General features: G+C 40.5%; 1 protein-coding gene across 1 annotated transcript; it reads right to left on the bottom strand.

Annotated features, from left to right (window-relative positions):
- Positions 1-11,503: 11,503 nt before the first annotated feature.
- Positions 11,504-22,849, bottom strand: LOC140936616 (uncharacterized). The gene is made up of 9 exons (XM_073386112.1): positions 22,838-22,849; positions 21,693-21,749; positions 20,915-21,270; positions 20,142-20,742; positions 17,476-19,541; positions 16,591-16,639; positions 14,537-14,840; positions 14,003-14,115; positions 11,504-12,883 (listed from the first exon to the last, which is right to left on the bottom strand). The coding sequence occupies exons 1-9, from the start codon at positions 22,847-22,849 to the stop codon at positions 12,329-12,331; spliced, it is 4,113 nt and encodes a 1,370-aa protein (XP_073242213.1). The 3' UTR covers positions 11,504-12,328.
- Positions 22,850-26,042: the final 3,193 nt, after the last annotated feature.

The raw sequence follows: 26,042 nt of genomic DNA on the forward strand, positions 1-26,042 counted from the left end.
TTAAGGCAGAAGGAAAATCCTCTACCTCATCACACGTCTAAAAACCATCGTCTTCAGTAAAAATAGTAAGATGCTAAACAACTTGATGTGAGAATTTGTACATGTTATCTATAATTTAAGTTCTCAAAGACAGAGGTGCACTAGAAATGTAGATATGAATGACATCGGATTTTGGTATTTTTCCAAACGCGGTTTATACAGCCAGACTGTTTAGATGCTATTCATGTATTCGGAAAACAAAGATCGGTAAATACACACAAATTTGTATTCAACGCTGAGTTAATAAAGCCAAGCTTGCCCGGGTAGGATCAGTTAAGGTTTTGCGGGAAACTGCCCACATATCCCTCCCCTAAGCCACATTTTGCCCTAAATGAGAAGGTAGTGTCAATGTTGTCTTATGGGAGAGGTAGGTGGTCAGAAAAGCAAAAAAAAATGATAGGATGAGAATCTCCATCCTTAAATATGGTATCCTTGTTGCCCTTATTGGAGCAGTGTTGCCGATGTGATCCTTAGATAGGGTACCGTTATTCTATCAGGTAAAATTCACGTGCGTTAATGCCCAACACACAAAAAACAAATCATAGATCTGTTAAAACTGAACTTTACCCTAGAGCTGATTAGGAGCGCGATTTAAGGAAGTTTTTTTTTCTGTTTCAACTGATTCTTAGGTCTTGTTTTTCCCTTGAACTGGGCTTCATTTTCCATGTTTGGGTCTTTAATAGGATATTGGCTTTCGCTTGTCTCAACTATTCGAAAGTTTTGAGAGTACCCCCTCCCCCCAGGTGGGCGTTAACCTTTTCTGGTCAGCATGAATCACGGGATTACGTATGGTGGAGCTACGCTATTGTTTGAACATGGTAACAAGACAAGAATAGATTACTTCAACGAACGCTTTTCATTTTGGTAATTTACTTATTTTATTTCTCACTTTCCCATGTATTCACCATACGTTGGGCTCCGCCATTTGATAAACCGTCCTTGATTCAAGCTAACGAAGGGCTTCCACTAAAAATGCCCGTCAGCTTTTCCATCCACGGTCTTTCAATGGTGGCAAGATGAGTTATTCAAATCCACCCATAACACCAGTGAGAGTTTTGCTTTTCAAGCTCCGACCAACGTAGTAGAAAAGTTTCTTTTTAAAAAACGCTTCAAAATATTTTGGTGGAGACACAGGCGGCCCAAGCTCAGTGTGTGAGTTTAATCATTAACACATGTAGTTTCATATTGCGTAATTTAAAATTGCCGTGAATATAAAGGATTTGTATGGGAATTCAGGTAAAAGATTCAAATCGATAAATACTCGCTAGAATGTTCAATAAAGTACAGCTTACCTTATTTACTTTGCTTGTTTTTTTTGCTGTGTGGTTATTTTTCCGATCCATTGCGATTTAAGCGATTTACTTTAACCCCGAGTTTCCACTCGAAACTCGAAATCGCTTAAATCGCAATGGATCGGAAAAATAACCGCACAGCAAACAAAAACAAGCAGAGTAAATACGGTAAGCTGTATTTTATTGAACATTCTAGCGAGTATTTTTATCGATTTGAATCTTTTACCTGAATTCCGATACATTAAATTACTTAATATGAAACTACATGTGTTAATGATTAAACTCACACACTGAGCCTGGGCCGCCTGCGGTGGAGATAATGATTGTGCGTCCCGAAAGCCCTGTACGAGATATGACGTCACAAGTGGCATTAGGTCAAGCCAAATATTCAAAAGCACACGTCGCGTTTTTGGGACTGTGTATCTTAAAATGTCACAGAGAATTGTAACAAAGCAGAAGAAAAGCTTTGTTTCTATTGCAGTTTAATCCATTTGAATTTTCCGTGGACGATTTAAAGAAAGTTGGCCCATAAGGTATTCCCGGCTAGATTTTCAGTTTAACGTCGGTTAAGTAATCTTTCAATTCACATGGATTCCTTTTAAATGTGGGTAAAAATATTTCGGCTAACCAGCTGATAGTGTTGAAATTGTTTCTGCTGACAAAACCGTTTCATGATCAGACAGAATTTATTTCAATATTTTTTTGCAGCTTACAATGAAAAAGAGTCCTCAAAGTGATGTCGTTGAAAGGCTTAAGCCTCCTGTTCCTGAGAGGCCGAAATTGGTGTCCAAGAACCTGCAAACAAAAGATGTCCTGGATGAAAACCTGAAAGTGGAGAACAGGGAAAGAACTAATGAAGAAAGTGGAAAAGACGGAGGTTATCATTCCAGCAGGACGAAGGAAATTAAAATCGACCTGGACGAGGTTGAAAGAGGAATTCTAATCAACGATGCTCCTCGATCTGAGATGGAACCTTCTTGCTTAAACCTGGGTTACGAAGATGACAAGGAGGAAGAAGAAAGTGACGATGTCAACACGTCATTTCAACAAAATGAACGGCGAAAGTGGTCGGTTACGTCGGTGATGGTGTTATTTTCGATCAGTATTGCCCATTTCTCCAAAGAAAAAGGGCTTACTCCCGCTGAGCCTTTGAGAAACGTCGAAGAAAAGATCACCATCGAGAAAGAAGAAGGCAGCTGTGAGGGCAAGGAAGATGATGAAGAAGACATTTCTGGGAAAGAAGTTCTTTGTTATGCGTGGCAGATTGCTAAAGGGATGGTAAGAACTTTTTCGACTGAAGAATGTCTTTAGCGATTTAGTCATCGTTTGCAAATCACAAAAATCTGCCTATTCCCCGTATTTAAAATACTTTACTACTAGTTTTTCCTGTGTCTGCAAGTATTATGCTATCCGGACATGAGACGGCAGATTTTTCAAGCATTCAAATTGCTGCGTTAATTATAACAGACCATTATAGAGCTAACTACTATCTTGCTGAATTTTTCGTGAAACATAGCACGCATAAAATTTATATTGAGCCATTTGATTAAAAAAAAAAAGGTCAAAAACGAGTGTTTTTATAGCCCGAGAAGCCAAAAAATCACATAGAGCCGTCGTGAAGCTACCTGTTGAAAAATCAGGTCTGTTCGTATTTTCGAAAAGGTGTCCAATGAATACAGCTATATGACCTGATTAAGGCTAAGCTATCAGTTATTTTCAGCAATTGGAACTAAACTGGCGCAAAAGCTCAAGTCTTGTAGATCCCACATCTACTCGGCGCCTGCGGTAAACTCGAGTCTACCCCATGAATTTGCTTTCGAGCCAATTACGGAACAGTTCGTTCTTCGTCAACTTAAGCAGCTCAAAACCAATAAAACTATTGGCCTAGACAATATCAGTGCCCGTGTACTCAAAGATTCAGCCTCAGTAATCAGTGCCAGTCTTACTAGATTATTTAATCTTTCCCTGGAAACTCGCACCTTTCCTTGTCTTTGGAAATTTGGAAAAGTGGCAGCGTTATTCAAGAAAGGTGATCGCTGTGATGCTAACAATTACAGACCCATTACTGTGCTGCCAACGGTCAGTAAAATTCTAGAAAAAGCCGTGCACACCCAACTGTACGCTTATCTTAAGAACAATGGTATCCTTACATCTAAGCAATTTGGGTTCAGACCGACGTTATCAACTGGAACATCCTTAGCTCATTTCACAGACAATATCCTCCAGAATATGGACGCTGGTTCCTTTACAGGTGCTGTTTTTCTGGACCTGTCTAAGGCCTTCGATACAGTGGATCGTCCCCTGCTGCTGCAAAAATTGACGAACATCGGTCTTACCGCCTCTACCACCCAGTGGTTAAGATCGCACCTCACAAACAGATCACAAATTACATCAGTTGGAGATGCTCACTCTGCATCTACCGAAATGCCTATTGGAGTTCCCCAAGGCAGTATATTGGGACCTTTATTGTTTTTAATTTACGTGAATGATCTTCCTGATTGTCATCTGGCAAGCGATATTATTCTTTATGCGGACGATACTGTACTCTATTACTCATCCAAAAGCGTCAGTGATCTTGAACATCACATCAATGCTGACTTGGGGACAGTGTCTGAGTGGTTCTCTAGAAATCCGCTGACACTAAATATATCCAAATGTAATTTTGTTATCTTTGGAAGTCCTCAGAAACTGAATCGTATTCAAGGCATTTCGGTTAAAGTAGAGGGCACTAGTAATGAAAGAACACAATCATTCAAATACCTAGGCGTAACGCTTCAACAGTCTATGTGCTGGGCAGATCATGTCGATGCTATCAGCATGAAGATTAATCAGAGAATAGGCCTAATGAGGAGAATCAGGAATCTGTTGCCGCTACAAGCTAGAGTTGCCTTGTACAATGCCCTAATCCTCCCTCTTTTTGATTACGGAGACGTTATATGGGGGGGCATGAATAATGACACCATCATGTCAGAATTACAGATTCCACAGAATAAAGCTGCTAAAGTAATGCTGGGGCAACCACCCCGAAGCTCGTCAACTCAAGCACTGAAGAGTCTAGATCTGAAGTCGCTGTCCACAAGAAGGTTTTTTCATCGCTGCATTGCAATCCACAAGTGTCTTATTGGAGAAACCGATTTCAACTTTAATTTTACTAAAACTCAAGCTGTTCATTCATATAATACAAGACGCTCTAATGATATTTGTTTACCCCTACCCAAAACAAACTGGGCTAAACAAACTTTCATTTTTCACGCCGCGAAAGACTGGAACAGCCTTCCAAATGATTTAAAAGAGTGTAATATTTTATCTATTTTTAAATCCAAGTTAAAAACTTTTTAAAAAGATCTCAGCTAATTTTAAACCTTGATATTTTTTGTATGATCGATTTTCAGATTTTAAATTTTTAAATTTGTTTTACTTGTAAACATATTTTACTTTTTTCGTAATAATTAATTAATTAGTTAGATAAATGCATGAGGGCCCCACTGAAAACCGCCTTGGCGAGTTGGGCTCCCTCTATAAATATTATTATTATTATTATTATTATTATTATTATTATTATCATTATCATTATTATTATTATTATTATTAATCATACAAGCCTGACATTCAGGGACGTTGCCAGCTTTTTGGCTAGTTGTAGGCCTGGCTGACTTTCATTTCCACATATCCTGAAACTTGTACGCATGACCAGTACGCACTGACCTCACCGACACTTTAAGCTCTTGTGTTTTTTCAGCTGACTCCAACAACGCATAATTTATTATTACAAGCGGTAGAGTGATCAAACCAAAAATTTGAAGGCCTGGGCCTACAGGACTATGGGCTGGCTTCGCCCCTGACATTCACGGCAGAACAGGAAATAGAAAGCAAAAAGGAGAGCAAAAGAAAAGAATGGAAGTAAAGAAAAGAAAAAGCAATGGTTAAATTTGTTTTCGGGACTGGATGACTGAGCAGCAAGGACTAGATAAATCTTAACTTCCGTAATCGGGATCTTGGAAAGCACAATAAACGGTCTGCAAGTGGAACTGATGATTGAAGCTAAGGGATTGCTTTTGTAAACGGCCACCATGATGGTATTTGCTAACTATTGTAAGCTCAATTGATATATGTGGTGGCTCAGCTGTATATTTGGCTTTTGGGTTTCACAAATAACTCCCTTCTGGTGATCCGCATAACTCTGCCTCATCCAATAATTGCTGTTTATTCATTGGTATGAATGAACATTTTTTAACGAAAAAATCTTATCTCTAAATTAATAATGTTCACTGACGTATGCCGTTTTGGGTGACTTCGAAATAGAAATCAGCAGTATAGTAAGAACCAATAGTTTTTTTTTTCTTTTTCGGGCGTGGCAGTCTAAGGAGGGCTTTATTCCACTCACCTTAAGTCTCCCTGAAAAACAGCATTTAATTAAGTGTCAACAGGTGTCAACGGGCTTTCTTCCGCGGTTGAAATCTTAACTGAACACCTTATTTTTCAGCCAATATTCATCACTTCAAGTTATCGAGGGTAAAATTGTATGAAAGTGATCTGAAGGGAAACAAAAATTACTTCGAGTTAGCGGGAGTTTCGAGTAATCGAGGGTTCGAGTTACCGAGGATAAATTACAGTAAAGGAAATCCAGGGGAAATGGATTCTGGTTCGAGTTAGCACAAGGTTCGAGTTAGCGAGGGTTCGAGTTATCTGGAGTCGACTGTAGTTCACTTAGCTTGTTCAACTTTGACGGCTTTTTGTGCTGAAAAGTATACGTCGCGGGGATATTGTAAACCAATTCCTTAATTTGTTTCTTCGTTTTCCAACAGCTGTGACCGAAACCCTCCCTCCGTTCTTCATGAATAGGCCGATGATCACTTCCTCCCGCTTTCCGGACCGTTTGCCAGGCACAGCTTGCAGTAGCCTGTTCCAGGCTCTCGATAGTAGAGGTGGCACCGGCAAAAATAAGGCAAAAAAGTGTAAAGCACCGGCAAAAATATAAAAGCGTAATCTAGGAAAAAGGGGCGGTGGCGGGCTATTTTTGAGCCTGGAACAGACGTTTCATTGCACTTGGTTGCTTTTCCGCCAAATCGTTAAATCGGGAGTTCGTTTACAACGATATCTCGATTAAACTGCTATCCCCCTGCCATATTGTAAAATCGAGCTTCCATTTTAATTTCATATTGGAATCCGGTGACTAAAAATTCTTTGAGAAATAATTTCGTTATTTCTCTGCCAGGAATACTTGGCCAGCAAAGGATTCATTCATCGTGACCTGGCAGCCCGTAATATCCTACTTGGTGAGGACAGAGCGGTGAAGATTGCTGATTTTGGTTTGTTACGCCACGCAAATGAGAGTGAAATATACGAAGTTACGAGCGTGCACAAGCTACCAATGAAATGGATGGCACCTGAAGCGTTGGAAAGTGGCATTTTTACTTTCAAGACTGACGTGTGAGTATATGTTAACGAGGTCACAGTTAGGCCAAGCTTAGGCTTCCTGTGATGCAGTGTGAAGTTAAGGTTTTAGATAACATAGACCCTGCAATGTACTGTTTAGAACTGTCTGAAAAAAAAAAGAGCACAATTTTGATCATGACACTGTCTACAGTAGTGGTTATCACTCTATCTCTAAAGAAATACTCAAGTGTTTGGAAAACATTAGCCTGTTCCAGGCGTAAAACCTCAAAATAAGATATATAAACAGAAACTTTGAGCCGATGAAGTTAATCAGAGACCATCTTGGATCCTAGATTCCACGCTCCACATCCCGCATTCCAGATACTAGATTCCGGATTCCAACTCAGTGTATTCCAGATTTCAAAAGGCCTAGATTCCAGAATTTCATAGTTAGCAGGATTCCGGATTCCAAAGTCCATGACTCCAAACAAATATTTCCTGGAGTACCATCCATGGGGCGAGATAAACAAAATTGATATTTCTATGAATTTAATTCTTTCTATTTCTTTATCTGCTTCCTTTTATTGCAGATGGTCTTTTGGAGTTGTTTTGTGGGAACTAGCCACCATGGGTAAGCTAGTTTTATAACCGCGGGAATTGAGAGGAATCCCCAATGACAGTAGTTAGGGAAAAGCTGACTGCTCAGTTTTAGGATAGCAGTCACGGGAGAATCGAACCGCTTTATAAAAGAAGCCATTCTTGCATAATGTCATGCTTGCTAAACAACTGGAAAAAATAATATGCTAACTTCCGCCGCTCTCCCAGCCGTCTTCACCGGGGAGGAGCGCAGGTTCATAATAATCCAGCCTGTAAGTCATACCCTTAACCGCAACTTGACCTGATATCACGTGTCACTTGGTGAAATGAATACTCATGATCAGTAATGGTAAACTTGTACATTACGTTATTTTAATCCCTCCTGGAGGTTGGTAAATTGATAATACACGATGGACATTGAACTGAGTGGAGAGCAATTTGGTCTGAAATCATCGCGTGATTTCGAGCGCGAGTTCGAATGGAGATCAGAAGTATGATTTCAGACTAAAATTGCATGACACGAAGTGAAATTATCACTTTATTACAGCCATTTTGAAATCGCAGAATTCAATCCGTACCTGCAGTGACTAGCTCGTTGTCCCCCATACTCGTTAACACATATTCTGAAGCCATGCTAAGAGATGCTTTAAGTGGTGTGAATGAAGGTATTCGAGTGGGAGGTCATCTCATTAAGACAGTGCGCTTTGCGGATGATCAAGCAGCCTTAACCAGTTCAGTTACAGGTCTGCAACTTATGATGGGTAAAATGCAGGAAAACGCGGGGGAATATGATATGAAGATCAATGTTAAATCAGTAAGAGGCCTGGTGAGGAATTCACGATCTTTCTTGAGGGTAAAGAATTAAGTCAAGAATCGTCGCACTTTTTAAAGGGAGCCTTATTACACAGGATGGATCCTGTGAAAAATAAATTAGATAGAGAATAACCCGAAAACGCGTTTACTAAAAAAAGAACTGCTGACAAAAGCCTTCAGCGCGCTAGCCTTTGCCCGAAGAAGAGAATTATAAAGACTGTCATCTGGGGTACTTTTCTGTTTGGAGCCGAATGATAGACCTTAAAGAAAGAGGACGTGCGAAGACTGGAGAGCTGTGGGATGTGGCTTTTGGAGAAAGATTTTAAACATAACTTGGTCTGACAAAGACTGTAACGAAGAAGTATTGAGGCGCGTCGGTGAGGAGACGGTCTCATATCTGTCAGAGAGTCTGGCTTGGTCAAACCCCACGACATGGTGATCACTTCCCATTAGTTAATGAGGGAAGAATACCAGGAAAGAGACCACCTGGAAGACCTAGAGCGGAAATGCTGGATAGAATGAAGGATGGCAGCTCTTACGTAGCGGTCAAGAGGAGTGCCTTAGATCGAGAACTATAAAACAGAAATGATGCGATATAAAGCAAGGTGCGACGGTGCGACGTGGTTTAGAACATAAATAACGCGATTTAGAACAGATGTGATTGTGTGATTCGTAAATAAATCATACTGCTGAGAGCCAAACAGATTGCAGGGATCACCAGAGATTTCAAAATGAAAAATTAGAAAAGCCTGATAATCTTTGATAAGACAGCATTGATCTTTATTTTGTTATTTTAGGGGGTACTCCATATCCTGGGATAAGCCCTATGAGGCTACGCAGTTTACTTAAATCTGGATATCGGATGGAGAAACCCAACACGTGCAGCGATGAAATGTAAGTCAGAATAGAAATAATAAAAGATCTCCGAATAGAGGGCACGATGAAGAAATACTTACATAGTCCTTCAAACAGTTTTTTTTTCTAAAATAGTCAGCTTTTACCGAGGAGTGGAAACTTCAACGCGCCTCTTTCCTTTACGTTGCCCCATTCTAAAAAGAGCCTATGGAACATAAGTGTCTTCAATATTCAAAGTAAATGGAGACATCTTTTTGTAGCGGTAGAAATGGACACATATCTTTGTGTAGTGGTATTTTTAACTATGTTTTTCTTTTCCAACAGATACAAATTGACGATGGACTGCTGGAAGGAGGATCCAAATGAACGACCCTCATTCGCTCAACTAATACCGATACTGGAAGAGATGATGACAGAAGATACCCCTTACTATTATTTCAGACTATTGGATCAGAACCAGCCATGTTACCGTGAGGCATCCGCTACCAACAACAGTAAAACTAGTACTCTTGATACGAAGCTGTAATTTCTGTAGGGGCTCTACGGTTTAATTTTTTTCTTTAGATTGTTATAGGGCTCTCGGGAGGACTCCAGTATGAAGGAGATGCTTGACGGATAAGTAATTTAATAATTGCAGTTGCATCGTCTGCAACACCAAGAAACTATTCGCATAAACTGAACACCGTTGTTTTATCTTCACTGTTTGCCAATATCCATAACCAGTCTCCTCAGTTACGATCGCAAACGGCAGCCAAAGTAGAACACTCTCTAACTCATTATGACAACGTCTTTTCATAGAAGACATTTCTTTACGCACAACCCTAAAGCTACGCGCAAACGGACGCAACAACTTCCAACAATGTTGAACAATGTTGCGAGTTATTGGCCAACACAGTTTCGTCCGTTTGCACGGGGTTAAGTGATACATTTATGGTTAAAAATATTGGCTTTTTGTCTTGCACAGTCAAAGTGAGACCAAAAACTGTAATGTCTACGTCTAAGAGAGACGAGCAACCCCGTCATTTTCATATGGGAGTTCCCTTGCCCACCAAGGAACAGGATAGAGATGACGAGCGCAAATGTTTAATGGCTTGTTACAATAAGATACCTAATAAAAAACTGTTCACACTGCGACGACAAGTGGCAGAAACCTGTCCGATATGTGATGATCCACTTTTCAAGATCGGCGGCGGTGCAGTTTCGTTTCTTAACAGAAGAGCCGGAGAATCACTGTTCTTCTATATGAACTGACAAAAGAAAAATCCGGTATCATTTTCGTGTCGGTGCAAGGGCTTTCCGGTATAGTGTGACTGATCATTGCCTTCAGAGTTCCTCAGACGCCACATAACCTACCACATAATTCCGTGGTTACAATTCAATGTTACGAACGTTTCAATCGGCTAGGTTAGATTACAACATTGCCACTCCCTATAAACATGTCATATCATGTTGGAGAAACGAACTATTGACTCAAAAAGGTGTGATCAGGAGTAAGGTGATAAAAGGCACTTCGGTTCACCATAACAATATTGCGGCAGTAGAAGAAAAAAAAGCTTGATTATTGTAGAGGCCTTTGCTGGTGTTGAATAATAATTATAGTGATTATAGTTTAGTTTTTTACGTTCGTTCAAGTAGTGTCATTAGCAGATCACTTGGGAAACCCACGTCCGGGTATGAAAAGTGAAAATTCGGATTATCAGCGCCGTTCGGAAAAAATAACATTCAATTTCCGACCAATGGTGCCAATACAATAAGCAATGCAGGAACCTTTGCTAAAATTTCTGTAGCTAAGGTCTGGTTTGGAAGTCAGTATATTTAACACACTATTCTCTAAAGGCACGCAATAAGGGTCAGAGGCGGGAAAGAAGTTCTCCGCCTCGGCGTTCATCCGATACCCCTCCTCGATCTGCATAATTTATATAATTCTTTTACTTAATGGCTCATACGCCAGGAACGAAGTCAGCACCAGCAAGAACGTTTCAATGGTCAATTTATACAACTATACATTTATTCATTTAATACATATTGCGTATTTACATAATAATATTGCTTCATTTTATAACGATAATAATAAATTATTGAATGGCAGGAGTAAGATAAAATATTGTAGGAGCTTCGGTATGAATGGGGTCACTTTGATATATCGTGCTATTATTCCAACTCATAGCCAGGCCAAGAAAACTAGAAGAAACGAAAGTCATCACTCTTCTTCCTCGTGTTCTCAGGACATGACGTCAATGGATATATCGACAGTGGCCTATTTCATAAACGAATGTCCAGCTTTTTTAAGTTTCTATTTATTTGATGTCATTCTTTAAAATAAATTAAAGGCTTTTAAACTTTATCTGAGTTTGTGGTCATTTCTGAGTGATACGCTGAGAATCTCGAGAAAAGCAATCTCCCTGTTCTCCACAGGACAGGCTATTCAGCCTAATGATTCAAATTAGAGGAAAAGGTAGACCATTATGTTGTATCTTTGTGTGCTAAAAGTTAATCCGAATTACACATGTGCTTGATCACATGCCTGACGTGTCGCAAAAGGCAAAACAGGTAGTGCAAGATCTTTTTCTCGTACCAGCTAACTGATAAATAACCAATTGTCTAGTCTGTGTATACAGCAACCCTTAGGATTTTTCCTCAGGAGGGCTATTTTGAATGGACCGGCACAAGTCAAAAACGAGGGTTGTAAAAGAGCCGGCTACTTGGGCTCTCTAAGAAAGGGCATGACAGATTTCGGAAAATATATTGGAAGTTGGTGCGACAATAAAAATGCTTGTGGAAGATGTGAAACGTCGAACGCTTGGCAAAATTCTTGAAAGAAGACAACCTCTCTGACCATGATTCCTAAAACAAGCAAAACGACCCGTTCTATTTATTCTTCCTTTTTATATCTGCCTTAGGATAACAATATTCTAATGTTAGTAATATTCTACTTCACCATAACCGTAAGTGGAACAACTTGACCACCATATTTTTGGCAAGACCGCAGCAGTCTTTGTAGGGCAAATTACGTTTTTTAAGTAAACGACAGAACTATGCGCCTTAAAATACAAGCATTTACAGTAGTTCTGTAAAAGCAACCAAGGATTTGCCAAGAAGAATAACGCGGCGACTGGATTTGGGAGTTCTCGTCAAGTATTTCCACAAAATTTAACAAAGATATTTTTGTACTTGTATACCAATGACGAGCCTTTCGTTGTAAACCAATAAAGGTTCAATAACTTTGACGGTTCTCCACAAAGTATTTTTCTACCAGCACCCCCGAAAACCAAACGAATTCATACTCCAGTCATCCTTAAAAACGGACTTTCAATAGCATGGAGTGAGGAATGCGTGAGGTTCTCGAGGGGCCTTAGTTATGCCAACTGAGAATCTAACACGCCATATTTCCCATATTTCACGGGACCAGGAAAAATGTTCTTTGCGGGGCCTTTCTTAGGGTAATAAAAATCTGGTGGGCGCTTCAACATCACGCCAAACTCGGACGAAAGGGTCGGTGCTGGTGGTGGTGGTGCAGGTTTTTGAATTGATGTATTCTCTGGAACTAACTCAAGACTCTTTGCTCGGGATAAACCCGGATTATTTGGTCTCGGCGAGCTTTTGCTCGCTTGGCTGAGTTCGCTTCTTGCGGATATATTGGGATCACTATGGACAGTCGAAGGTTTTGATTGTTTCCATGGATTGTGAAGGCCACCAAAGAACCCACGAGCACTCGAGAAAAGCAGCCCAGCTGTACGAATGACAACACCCGCTGACCTAGACGCGTCAGCACTCGAATGGCTTTCAGGGGAAGGCTCGGGTCCGTTGGACGTTTCATAGCTAGGACTGTCAGGCAGAAGTTCAGGGGTACTGGACCCTTTACGCTTGCGATGACGTTTCTTCTTACTCTCACTAGTATTGAAGGTACTACCCTACAAGAAATAGCGTACTACAGTTGGTAATCATTTCTAGATTAAGAGTGTTTCTCAATAGTGACCGTTAGATTCTAAGACGAGGACGACTACAAGGAAGAGATTTTCTCAATGGTAAGAAGTGCGTTGCGTGAGCCAACATCATTTTGGCGGGAAAACGTGACAGCCGTGGTCATTCTACTACGCGTTTTAGCGAGAATGTCATGGAGGCGGAAATAAGTTATCAAATGTTAGAAGTTTTATCATTCTGCGATCGGGAGAGGGCTCAAACTCCTTCAATAAAAATAACCGTTCTAACTTGCAATAAAACTTTCCAGGCTTACTATTTTCTGAGAAGAGGCAAAAAAACCTCTGAGTCGTCCATGCTCACGAATCTAAAGGTCTCTATTTTAGAATTGCTCCCTGCGAAAGAAATTCCAGCCTGATCAAAGCGGTGACATATTTGTCGTGTGAGGAAGCAGCATGAAATCAGAGAAAAGAAATCCTACTATCCTGTAAATACAGCCCACTCACATCGCTCCACGCCGTAGGGTCGGGCCATTAGGGACCTTAAGATCCGACGACGGCGACGGCGGCGAAGAACGTCAAAAAAGCAATAGGTTTAGTAACCAAAACAACACATTTGCACGTGCATCACGCTTTTTTGTACATTTCTTTGCCGTAACTGCACGGCTACGACGTGAAAATGCCCAATTTCACGTTGTACAGAGGAGGTACACAAGCGGCGACGAAATTTCCTCTCTCTATCTGAACTTGGATATGGTTCTTAGGAATTCAACTTTAGAAGGATCCACCTGCATTTGACAAACTTAGTGACTTGGAGTAATCGCGATGAAGATTGAAAGAACGCGAATTTACTTTTTCAGCGACGTTTTCGCTGCCGTCGCCGTCCTCGGATCTTAAGGTCCCTATTTCCTAGCGACGGAGAGCGACGAGAGGCGGCTGTATTTGCAATGGAACAGTATACACCCTATTCTTTTCCCTTCTGGAAATAAACAAAGCTGGCGAATGATAATTAGAGCTTACTCTAGAAACCTTCTAGTGGACTAACATTTAACATTAAAATTCAAACATCAAGGATTAGCTATAAATACACAACAGCATTGTGTGAAAACCTACCTTTACTAATTTGTTGCCATGGTGATCTGTATCAGTGCCGCCTCCGATACTCTCCGGTTCCGCCATCTTGACAGAACTGAAAAGAAGCTGTTCTTTTCCACCTAACCTAGGAACTAAAATAAAAACAAATAAATACGTTTGCACACTGTACACATTGGACCGACAATAGATGTTTCAATAACTTGTAATGTGGTGGTAAAAATGAATAAATGAATGAACAAAATATATTGCTCCGATATCACAAATAAGGGGTTCTGAAAACCTCTTGTTGCATAAATGCGTTCTGAAGTATAATTGATATGAAAATAATTGTTAATTATCATGCAGATTAAACTCACTTTCACGAGTAAACACTGCCTCGTTTTGAAAATGAGAGTTTTTGGAACTCTGAAGTGGCAAACTAAAAAGTAATCCAAGTTAAGATTTTTAACTACTAAGCGAAACGTAAGGAGGTATGTGGGGAGACATTTCATGTTGATATCACGTTGATAAAATGCCAGATGAATATTCCTAGTGCGCGAACGTAGTACTCACCTTCCGACAAGACAGTGGATTTGCTGCGCTTGCTATCCTCAATTGCAAGTCGAGGGGGGCCATGACCGTTCATAAGGTGCACTGACCTCCCGGGTGAGTTAGAAGTCATCTGATTATTGTTTCTCTTTGCAAACAGTAGAAACAGAAGAAGAATTAAAACTATTTCAATGCAAAGACCGATAACATGGCGCTCCATCACTTCCTTATTGAGTGGATCCATACGGGCTTTCATATCAGCAACTGCGTTGGTCAGGTTATCCAGCTTTGATTGCAGTTTAGTGATCTGTTCCTTTTGGTTGTTGATCTATAGAAGGAGTGAGTAAAGTTTACATTTAAAAAGAAGTAACATTGGCTCGATTAATATGTGCATGTAAACAAGGCATTTGCACAGGAAATTTTCTACACTGTAGAACGTAAACCAAACGCGGCGCTTGATGGAACGTGGCGAACGCCATTAAACGTAAATGGTTGCACTAAAGGTTCTACCATCGCTGGACCAATGTTGACGTTATCTTCAAGTGACGGGCCAATAGAGAGCATCTGGGTGGGAGTAAGTTTGAAACTGTCTTTCACAGCAGTTAATTCATCCAACTCGAGCTTGTTCCATAGTTTTAATTCGTTGAGCACTTGAGATCGTTGACAAGGACGGAGCACGCTCAGTCGAAATCCGTGTGTTGCAAAGTAGAGCATTCACGCCATATTATTATTGTACTAATCTCGCCCAATCTCAAACGGAAAATTTTTAAGAGGATGATAAACAAAACTGTGAACGTTCATTTTTGCGAATTGAGGGGTAGAAAATGCACGGAAGAGTAAACACCAGCTAATAAGAACCTACATTATTTGAGGCCTGGCAAACAAGGCTCTTTTTTGGGGGGGTAGTTATTAGTAATTTAGGCTAAGAACGTTCTTTATTAGGTTCTTCATTTCTATGAAGGAGATATTATAATTGTTGACTACCAGAAAAATAGAGAAACTTGAGAGTTGGTCCTTAAATATACAGTGTTTATTCACAACTGTACATTGCAAACCTTCATGCAAAGTTCATGAAGACAATTACAATCTGTACTTTTTATACAGGGACCGCGGAGGGGGAGGGGCTGGTAGGGCCGCGGCCCCACCACTTTCTTGCGCTAAAAAGAAAAATAATTAAAATTAAAAAAAAGACTTGAAACAAGTTTTTTCCGTCTATATTCCGCTATATTCTCTGTATTTTCTTTAATTTCAAACGCCAGGCATTTTGTGGGGCTCCTGTGCTTTTCGCGGTAATTGTGCCCTGGGGCCGACTTGCCCCTTGATCAAACGCCATGCCTTGGCAATTGCCTTGGCCACCCCTTCGCTTCGTTCGGCAGCGTGTTTTGTAAATCCAGCTCCGGCAGAGTTTTTTATCAGTTTTATCAGACGAAATGAAGATTATTACTAGCTTTTTCAAGCCAAACAAAGGTGAGTAGTTGTTTTGAGTTGATAAAAGTTTTATGTTTTGTCTTTCTCCTTTCGAATCAATGAAATATTCGATGGCACGAAGAATTACATTACTTGAACAGTGAACGGCCATAGGCCTATTGCATTTAAAGTCCGTACCCCCCGGTTGAGGACTTACCTTTTCATCTTACCCCTTAAGATTGGCTAAAATTGCATTCACCCCTGAAGACTTCCAAAAAATATGGGTTTACCCCTGAAGAATTAGGTCATACCCCTGAAGAACAGATACGAAGTTATAGGATTGTCCCAAGCATTTTCTCTGAGCACTCTAAACTACTTTTATTTCACTCTGGTCATGTACTACAGTACAATGGTTTTAGAGCCCAGCTACAACTGTGATCCAAACCGGTTGATACAAATTGAAAAAGACCTATTTTTTCCTGTCATTCGGACTAAAATGAAACCCCTCGCTTAAATGAATTGCCTTACTCCCCCTTCCTCTCTAATAACGATTTTTCGAGTAATACCAGGGCCCGGTTCCTCGAAAGATGGTTCCGTTTAACCCAGGATTAAGCTTAGTTTTAAGGAAGGTTTTCTTGTCTAAGGACATGCAACTCAAGCTAAAAAAATACTGTTGAGCCTTTACCCCCAGATACAGCAATGATAACACAAAAGATTACTCTAAGCAATACGTAGGAAGGTAAATTACAAAAATGGAACAAAATTTTAATCCTGGATTAGCGCTAATCGACCTCTCAGGAACTGGGCCCAGGGCCAGATTGTTCAAAACTGGGTTAAGATAACCTAGGGTTAGTGTGAAATAAGAATTCAGATATGAAAGCTTAAAAAGTAAATTCTGTTTAATTCTTTTTGTCAACAAGTTGATGATTGGATGGTCTTAAAAACAACAGAGCAAATTATCCGAGAAAATGCTTTTGAAACAAGAAAAAGAAACCTCGGTTAAATTTAACCCTGGGTTAAGCGCTAATCGGCCTTCGAACAACTGGGCCCAGAATTATATACACTGGTTTAAAGGCCAAACCACTATTGAATAGGGGGAGAGGCTGGGGTAATTTTATTCGATGTTTAGAGGAGATGGTAATATGGCGCGTAATTCTAAAAATTAATAGATGGAACCATCTAAAGAGTTTTGTCTATCAGGTTGTAAATGTAGCTTTAGCCTGGGATCAGGCTCCGTAGTGGAGGAAAAGGTGAAAAAGGGGGCGAAACAGCAAAAAAAAAAATGACAAGAAAAGAAAAAACAAACAAAGACACTAACAACTACAACTACAACAAAAACCATGGACTGGGGTGTGGAAAAGGGCGGCAGAAAAAAAGAATTCCCGTGCCCAGCTTCCCACTTTTTTGTTATTTCTGCCCCTTCATTTGCTGTATTTTTTTTCGCCTTTTCCCTTTTGCAGCCGGAGCCTGGGACCACACAAGTAAAGCTTTAAAGAGAACATGGTGCTGTAACCACTTGTATCAACAAGGGATTGAAGAGATCTTGTAAAAGTTACCTTTGATGCAGCTGTTCCATATACAGGGTGCTCATGTTCAAATTCTGTTCCAGAACCTTGATCTTGTTACTAAGACGGACAAATATGGATTCCTTCTGCCCTCCTGACCCGACCCCTGACGATACTCCAGCTGAAGAAGAAACAGCGGCTTGTTGAGCTTTGCTGAGGATTGAAGTATCAAGAGTAGCTTCTGCTGACGATGCTGCAGTTGAAAACTCATGGCTAGGCAAGCTTGTGTCTCCAATAACAGGAGGAGATGGCAATGGAAGAACAGGGTCTGAAGTGTCAGTAATGTCAATACCAGGAGGAATGGTAGGCTGAATAACTGGATCCACATTTTCAGATTCCAACATTTTGGATGCCGATTTTGTGCTGTCAATACCTGGCTCCTGGTTGTCCAAATCTGGTTTCAATCCTTCACCTTCTGTTCTAACTGGATCTAAATTTATGCTTGAAAAATCAGTTGCTTTGGTTGATTCTGACGCTTCAATGGCACTATGTACAGGCTCTTTTTCTAAATGTACCTCTTCAGGTAATTGAGCAGTACCCTCTCGTCCATCTTTGTCAGTGAGTTTTGTCTCCAAGACGTCAATATCTGGAGAAGATTGAGACATAATGTGAATTGAATTTGGCCCTTTGCATTCCGATGGTGTAGCTTCGGTTTTATCTTTACCCTTGCTACCCTTTAATTCATCAATAACAGTTACATTGTCTTCTACTTTCTCTTCATCTTTGGAACTTATATCCTTCACATTCAAAGGCAATGGCTGTTGAGAAGTGCCTTTTGTCACAGAGTGTGTCTGTTCACTTCCTAACACAGTTGACGGTCTGTCAGGAATGCTTTGTACAGGTTGTTTATTTAACTCCTGCTGATCGTGTAACTTGGATTCACCTTGTGGAACATCAACAAAAGGATCCTTAATTACTGGCACTTGGGAACTTTTAAGTACCACAGACGAAGAAGCTGGCAGAGTGGCATTTAAAGGTAAGGACGTAACAACTGACACTTCTGCTAATGATGGGGTTTTGTCATCAGTTTCCCTCTTCTTCTCATCCTCTGACACGGAAATGTTTAGTAACTCGCTAGGCTTCAAAACTCCGGGCGAAGGGTCAACATATTCTGAAACTCCCGATGCGCCTGAGCTGGTAACTTCGTTTGATATTTTCAGAACGCTGGAAGACATTTCAGGAATGATAACAGAGAATTCTTGGTCTACGACATCTAATTCAGCACTCTTCTCTTCTGAGTTGTCAGCAGTAGATGGCTCTCCAGCCTGTTCTGCAGGAACTTTCTCTTGGTCTTGACTTTCTTTCTTTTCATAAGATTCACCTTTATCTTTTTCATGAGCTACAGTTAAATTTCGCTTGTAATCACCACTCGTGGCTAAATTCATTGATACTGTAAAGTTTTCATTCTTTGAAAACAGTATTCGTCCCACAAAACACCCCAGACTGTAGTGCCCCAATACCTGAGAAAACAACTGGCATGCTGATGGAGCAGGGCTGCATGTATGAGTCTCTCCCTCGTTATCTGCTTTGCTGCAAGGTGGACTATCTTCATGGCTTATATTACCAGACACACATTTTCCTTGTGAAGCATTTCTATCACGACTGTGACCTTGCTTTACTAAACAGGCATTGTCACTAGTCATTTGTGAATTTTCGTTGAGCTCTTCATGACCAACAAGAGTGACAATTTTGCCCTTGCTTTCACCTTGGGATTCCTTCTCAGAAGCAGTCATTTTATTGTCTTGGGTGCCGAGTTTACTATTATCTCCTTCCTTATCTTGCTTGTTATCATGCCCATTTCCAGTGAATTTCTTGACCAGATTAAAAACCGTATCAGCTGCTCTTTCTAGCAGATTTTGCTCCTTGGGTTGATCTTCAACCTTGGCACTAGGATTAGGAGGTAACACTGGCACATCACTGTCACTGTCGCTGTTATCGTTCTCTTCCTGTCCATCTGTTTCATGGTCTTCCAGCTCTTCCATCATGCTGCTGCCGTGCACACGCAGAAGGCTCAGTGGGCAGTAATGCTCTGAGCCAAAGTGACTCAACATCTCAACCTAATTGAATTAAGGACAACACATAAGGTACTTACAGGGTTTATATCACACTATTTGCAACAATGTATCTGTTTAAAAAAGCTAAAAATTGTCTTCGCATCGACTGAATTCCAAAAAAAGAAAAAAATTTCTGCCTACAAGGTACTTAAAATAAGCGATTCGTTAATAAGACAACTATAGACGTCATATGTGCAATGTCTTGTTCTTTAAAGCCTCAGACGAAACGAGCATGATAAATGTGTTGTACACTAAAAATGTCATTCATTAAGCCACAAGAAGGCGAAAAAGGCACATTATATGAGTAATATATCTCGTTCTTTAAGCCTCAATGAGACAAAACAAGTGCGATGAATGTGTAATAGGATGTTAGAAAGTTGCTGAGCATAATAAACCTTCTGGCCACAGCTGTTTAAAACTTGGATAGCACTATCCACCATATAAATCACTATCCAGTAAATAAGTATTAGGGAAACCAGTTGTGTTATCCAGTAGATACTGACTTATCGGGTGGATAATGTTATCCATTTTTTAAACAACTGGAGCCTGATGACTAACTTTGGCTTTGGGTGACTTGACGGCAAACTGTTCACAGATTCATACCTTAAAGTACTTGGCATAGATTGGTTCATCTAGTGGAAAAGTTTGTATTGTCCTTTCCTCACGAGCTTGAAATGTCCCTAACATAGTCCACTCTCTTGTGGGATATCTTTTACTGACATACACCCGAAAGCTTTCAGGAGAAGAAGAGAATAGTTCAAAGTTTGCAATTTGTATGCTTTTGACTTGAGCCAGGTCACATAACTCCACAATAAACCACACTTGTGCACTACACGGATTTAACATATACAAGTCTCTATTTTCGACCAAAATACTGTCAACATTAGATGCTTCACTATTGTGATCTAAGATCTTTGCACCACAGTCTACTGAAGCATAATTGCTTTGTTTTCGTTCCTTTAATTTCTTGGGTTTGGGTGCAGCTCCACTTGAGTTCTCAGCACTCTGCTGTTTACTTTTCTCTTCTTCCTCCTGTAAAACTCTTCTTTTAAATTCATCAAATGAAGGCATTTCTTCTTCCTTCAGTTTGGTTTCCTCTTCTGCTGCTTGGTTTAAAGCTGCCGTTATGCTGTCTTCTTCCTCCTTTGGACTTGTTGCTGAAGGTGCAGTAGGCGTGGGCTCACTGCTGATTGGATTTGGAGGGCTGCAATAGTAAACAGATAAAAATAAAAAATTATACTTAAATAATATAATATAAGGTAAAATATAGAGGAAACTAATGGTGTATTATTTTCATTCTTTAAATTTACCCTTTCATTTATCTGTTTTTCACCTTGTGGTATTTTTTAATTCATTGCTCGGTAAAGTTTACTTACACAGAGTCTAAGACTGAAGAGAACACCTCTGGCTCTTTTGTTGCTACCACTCCCTCAGAGAAAGTGCCAGGTCTAACATTTTGACTTCCCTGGGATGACTGAATCTGGCTTGGATTACTGGGAGGTATAAGGATTACTGATGAAACGATGTATTCACTCGGTTGTGAGTATGAGTCACTGCTACTTGCGTGGTTTACGATAGTAATGGACAAATCAGCATCATAGCTTGGGGTGGCTGGAGCCACTGTTGGTGTAACAAGTTCTTCCAGTTCTGATGTGGACAGGAAGACACTTGAGGAGGCTTCTTGTGATGTGGTCAATGAGTCATCTGATAAAGGCAATTCTTGAGATTCTTTCTGTAACAAACAAAAGAGTGAAATAAATTTTAAAGAGTTCTTTAAACATAGCCAAAACATTTCAATACTATAGATGACTGTGTCAATGCCAGTCAGCCAACTTTTTGAAAGCCATATAGTTGTTAATTAGAGTGGTTTTCGTTTGAGTGTCGTAAAACCAAAACCAAAGTAATTACTCTGGCCAATCACATAGGACACAGACAATACATTGAACCAATCAAAACTCGAAGTAATTACATGTGGCTGACGCAAAGCGCGGGAAAATGCATGCGAGCGCGTCACAATTGGCTTTGGTCTTACTTCTGATTGGATGAAAAGGTGGCGCGAATCTTTTAAGCCAATCGCATCGTGTAGAAAGTGCAAAACCAATTACTTTTCGACACTCAAATGAAAACCGCTCTATGCCACTCATGCAAAGTCACTCTGCCGAGGCCCCGTCCTCCCTGTGGAGGAGGAGAGTAATTCGAACCAATAAGTTTCTACAAGACAAGAGAGTTGTGAATCACAAAACTCATCTACCTGACGTTTGCTTCCCTACAACAGGACTTAAGTGTGGAATGAAGTACATGTACTCATTATGACTGTACTTGAGTAAAAAATGTCACTTTTGAATTTTAAGGAGGCTGTATTTCTGTAGCCAGTAGATGATAATGTAGCAGCCAGTTGAACATATCAGGGCATATCACGTTAACAATTCAATTTACTAAAACGTACTTTAATTGATAAGTTGATTAATCAGTTACGCTGTAGTTGTACATGTCTTCATTGACAACAACATTGGTTGTCTTCAATCTTCCTAGCTGTGCAGTTTTAAAGAGTCTGTGGCGGTGCTTTAGAGAGGATGGTACTCAAAACGACTGTATTTACAGCATACAATTTACATGTACTTTATCAACAAAGCACATACATATACAAAACCAGATCCAGCAAATGATTGTGAGGAGTTTCAAGGGCTGAAAGGTCAGTGACACAGGCAACATTTTTGTTCAACCTGTCACAAACCATTGTGAAATAAGAAGTTGAAAAATATTGTTGCTCATATTACCAGCTGCACAAGCAACTTGTTGGGCAACAAATTTCAGTGCAACACCCAAGACACCGATTTGTTGATACAAATAACTTGTTTGAGGCCCATGTATAAGAAAGGTAGAAAGTCACTCCTTGTAGCCAAAATCATCTCTTATTTCAAGGCCCAGTGTGCAAAGAAATTCATGTCCGATAGCCTGCGGCTAGTGGATTGTGTTACTGGGCTAGTGAATTCTGTTTCTAACTTGCACGCAGAGCAGGTAAAGTTTTTTGGGGACTTCAAATTACAGAAGAACTGTATAGAATCCTGCTCAACAAATATTTTTTTCACGGCAGTTAAAGAGACTCTTAGGCTAGTACATGCTAGATACAGCTTGCCCAAATGGCAAGCTGTAAAACTGACTTTCTTTACTCCCTAAGTCCCTTTACAAATTGGCGGCAAATCCCTCATCATCCAAAAATGGATCAAATCCCCCATAAAAAAGTTTATTGTTTCCCATCCTCTAGTATTGGGTGATTCCAGAAAATATCCATACCATACCACGGGCGGCATCTTGGAATTCCGAGGGAGAGGGGGGGTTTCTTGCACTGGAATTCCGAAGACGTGGGGGGGTAACGCAGTTTGGAATTCCAAAGGCATGGGGGGGGGGGGGTGTTTCAGCTCTGAATTCAGTGAATTTCCAGAGGAAAGACGGCGAAAGCTCCGCTTGAAATCGCTGACCTGTTAACATTCCCAGTTTGTAAATGAAGCACGAACCGACCACGGAAGAAGTATGCGTTCATGCAGATGGGTAAGCAGATGGGTTGTGCAGCAAGCTCCACATCGAAGAGGCCTTAAAGCCCGGCCTTAAAGTTGATGAATTAGTCAACTGATCACAGGCGGCCCAAACTCATTACATGAACGCGGACGTGACTCTTGCTTGCGAGCGGTGTTTTGTTACAAACGGTTATTTACAAAGGCTTGTATGGGATCGATCGGTTTTTCTTAAAAGAGATAAAAAATGTTCTGTTTTTAAATAAAATCGACGTACCTTATTGCCTTGTTGTATTCTTTGTTGTTTACCCGCGTCTCAGGCCGTTTTGAAGTGTTTTCGGCGAGTTAGCGCTATTTTGGTGTTCCACTGCTAAAAGAAAGACAAGGCAGAACAGTGATTCCCGGAGTGTCCGTCGCTCGAGGCGAATAACTCCACTGGAAAATTACCCCCGGCCTCAATTCCTTCAGAAATTCAAAGCAGAGATGTTGCAGTTCCATGTCCATTCACTCGATTCGCAATTCCTCCCACAGATCGTTCACTAGCGATGCTTTCATCTCTTGCTCGATCGGCTTCACGATTTCAAAATAGGCTCGTCCAAACTGCCGTGGACCCGTTCACTGATCGCATAGTATGTTGGGTAACTAAAATAAGCCCGGCGAGGGTAGACAGCGTCCTCAGGAGACAAACAAACAAACCCGTTAGCCCCGCTGGCTACCCTCACCGGGCTTATTTTAGTTACCCGACATACTATGCGATCGGTGAACGGGTCCACGGCAGTTTGGACGAGCGTATTTTGAAATCGTGAAGCCGATCGAGCAAGAGATGAAAGCATCGCTAGTGAACGATCTGTGGGAGGAATTGCGAATCGAGTGAATGGACATGGAACTGCAACATCTCTGCTTTGAATTTCTGAAGGAATTGAGGTCGGGGGTAATTTTCCAGTGGAATTATTCGCCTCGAGCGACGGACACTCCGGGAATCACTGTTCTGCCTTGTCTTTCTTTTAGCAGTGGAACACCAAAATAGCGCTAACTCGCCGAAAACACTTCAAAACGGCCTGAGACGCGGGTAAACAACAAAGAATACAACAAGGCAATAAGGTACGTCGATTTTATTTAAAAACAGAACATTTTTTATCTCTTTTAAGAAAAACCGATCGATCCCATACAAGCCTTTGTAAATAACCGTTTGTAACAAAACACCGCTCGCAAGCAAGAGTCACGTCCGCGTTCATGTAATGAGTTTGGGCCGCCTGTTAACTGATTAATAAAAATATAACCAAGTCGGTGTTTCTCGCCGATTGTCGATCGACGATGTGTTATTGCGTGCTGAAAACTCGCACCAGTTTCTCGTTTCCAGATAGAACGCCTGACCGATTTTGTATTTCACGCCGATTTTCACGCCAACATGTAGGTAGTAAAATCCGATAGCGTGCAATATGGCGGGTGACGGAATATCGATCGTAAACTTTACTCTCGTCAGCGTCCACTGGTATCAATACGATCTACTCCTGAAAATATGACGGTATTGAATGGAAAACAAAAAGTTCTATTAGGTGGTAAGCAGCTTAAAGATAATGCTTAGAAGGAATAGCTACGGTGTACTAACGTTAACAAACTTGAGTTGCTTGATCGTCTGACTAAAAATTGTGAACAGAATTCTTTTGCAGAGGGAAAAAGTGCAAGTTTCTCGTTCGTTTGAAGATTTAGGCAGACGAACAGGAATTCCAAAGGGTCTGAAACAAAAGTGGAAAATTCCGGAGGAGAGGGGGGGTTAGCGATTTTGGAATTCGGAGGGTAAGGGGGGGATAAGCATTTTGGAATTTCCGAGGGCAAGGGGGGGTTAAAATACTCATGCCACCCGTGGTAGGGTATGGATATTTTCTGGAATCACCCATTAAACTTAATACAAGGGTGGCTATACACAGCAAGACTCACTTTTTGAAAGGCCAACATACATATGTAGGATTTTCTCCAAACACAATTCGCAAAATCTAAAATCAGTGAAATTTAAGTATATACATGTACTTAATACTTCTACCCCAGTATCTGGGTACAAGGGGAACAAGATGTTGAACTTTAGGCAAGCAGCTCTCAATGATTTAGTTGGAATTTGGTTCGATTTGCCTGGATCTATGCCCATCAGGCAAGTAAGCTTTAGAAGTTACTTGCCAAGCAACAAAATCTAGTCATCCTGGAATACCAGACAGGACTTTTTTCGAGCCCTGAAATAGTGACCTTTTTCTTTGTTTGTCTACAAATCTACATGACCAAAAATAGATAATGTCTTGCTGTTTTTGTTAAGCATGGCTTCCAATGAGTGCAACCACTGCTATAAAAAGTTCAACAAGCTGAACAATCATAAGAAATAATATTGCAGTCATTTTAATCAGGGCTTCTGATAGGTTGCGGAGAAAAAGGTCAAATTTCGCAGGATTTTCAGGGACAAATTTACGAAAAATGAGCTGATTTTGTGGGATTTTCGTGGGAATTTTCAAGGTAAACTTCTCTGTACCTCCTCTGTACCTTCAACTCTTACCTCCCCCTTCCTTGCCTTAATTATCTCCTCCCGTTCAATGAAGTGATTCCCCCAATTTGCAAATTATTATATGTAACACATTACAATGACACGCACTTCCTTGAGCATGTGCTACAATAATAAAATTTTACATCAACTGCTGCATTCATCACTATGATGTTATAAAACAATTAGTTCATGCTTCAGCCGTGCTATTTCAAGAGGCTAGAGTTGCTCTCGGCTGCACCTCAAGCAACTCTTACACTCTCTTTTGTGCTCTCTTAACTTCCTGCATACTCAATATCTCAACACTGATGCATGAAGTAATGGTTAAATGATGGAGATGATCACAGGAAAAAATAACGGAGTCCCATTTCTGGATAATTATTTTAGGGTATTTAAAGAATACCCATAAAAATCCCAAATTTTGCAAAGTGAGACAAGTCCCAACCAGGGAATTCCAACCAAGTTCCC

This window comes from Porites lutea, chromosome 5, assembly GCF_958299795.1.
Source record: "Porites lutea chromosome 5, jaPorLute2.1, whole genome shotgun sequence".
Taxonomy (NCBI): domain Eukaryota; kingdom Metazoa; phylum Cnidaria; class Anthozoa; order Scleractinia; family Poritidae; genus Porites; species Porites lutea.

Coding starts and splice junctions, on each gene's coding strand:
- LOC140936616 (XM_073386112.1), bottom strand. Junction 21,271..21,692: donor GAGGACGGGGCCTCGGCAGA/GTGACTTTGCAT, acceptor TGTTTGTTACAG/AAAGAATCTCAAGAATTGCC. Junction 14,841..16,590: donor CTGGGGGTAAAGGCTCAACA/GTATTTTTTTAG, acceptor CTCCTTCTATAG/ATCAACAACCAAAAGGAACA.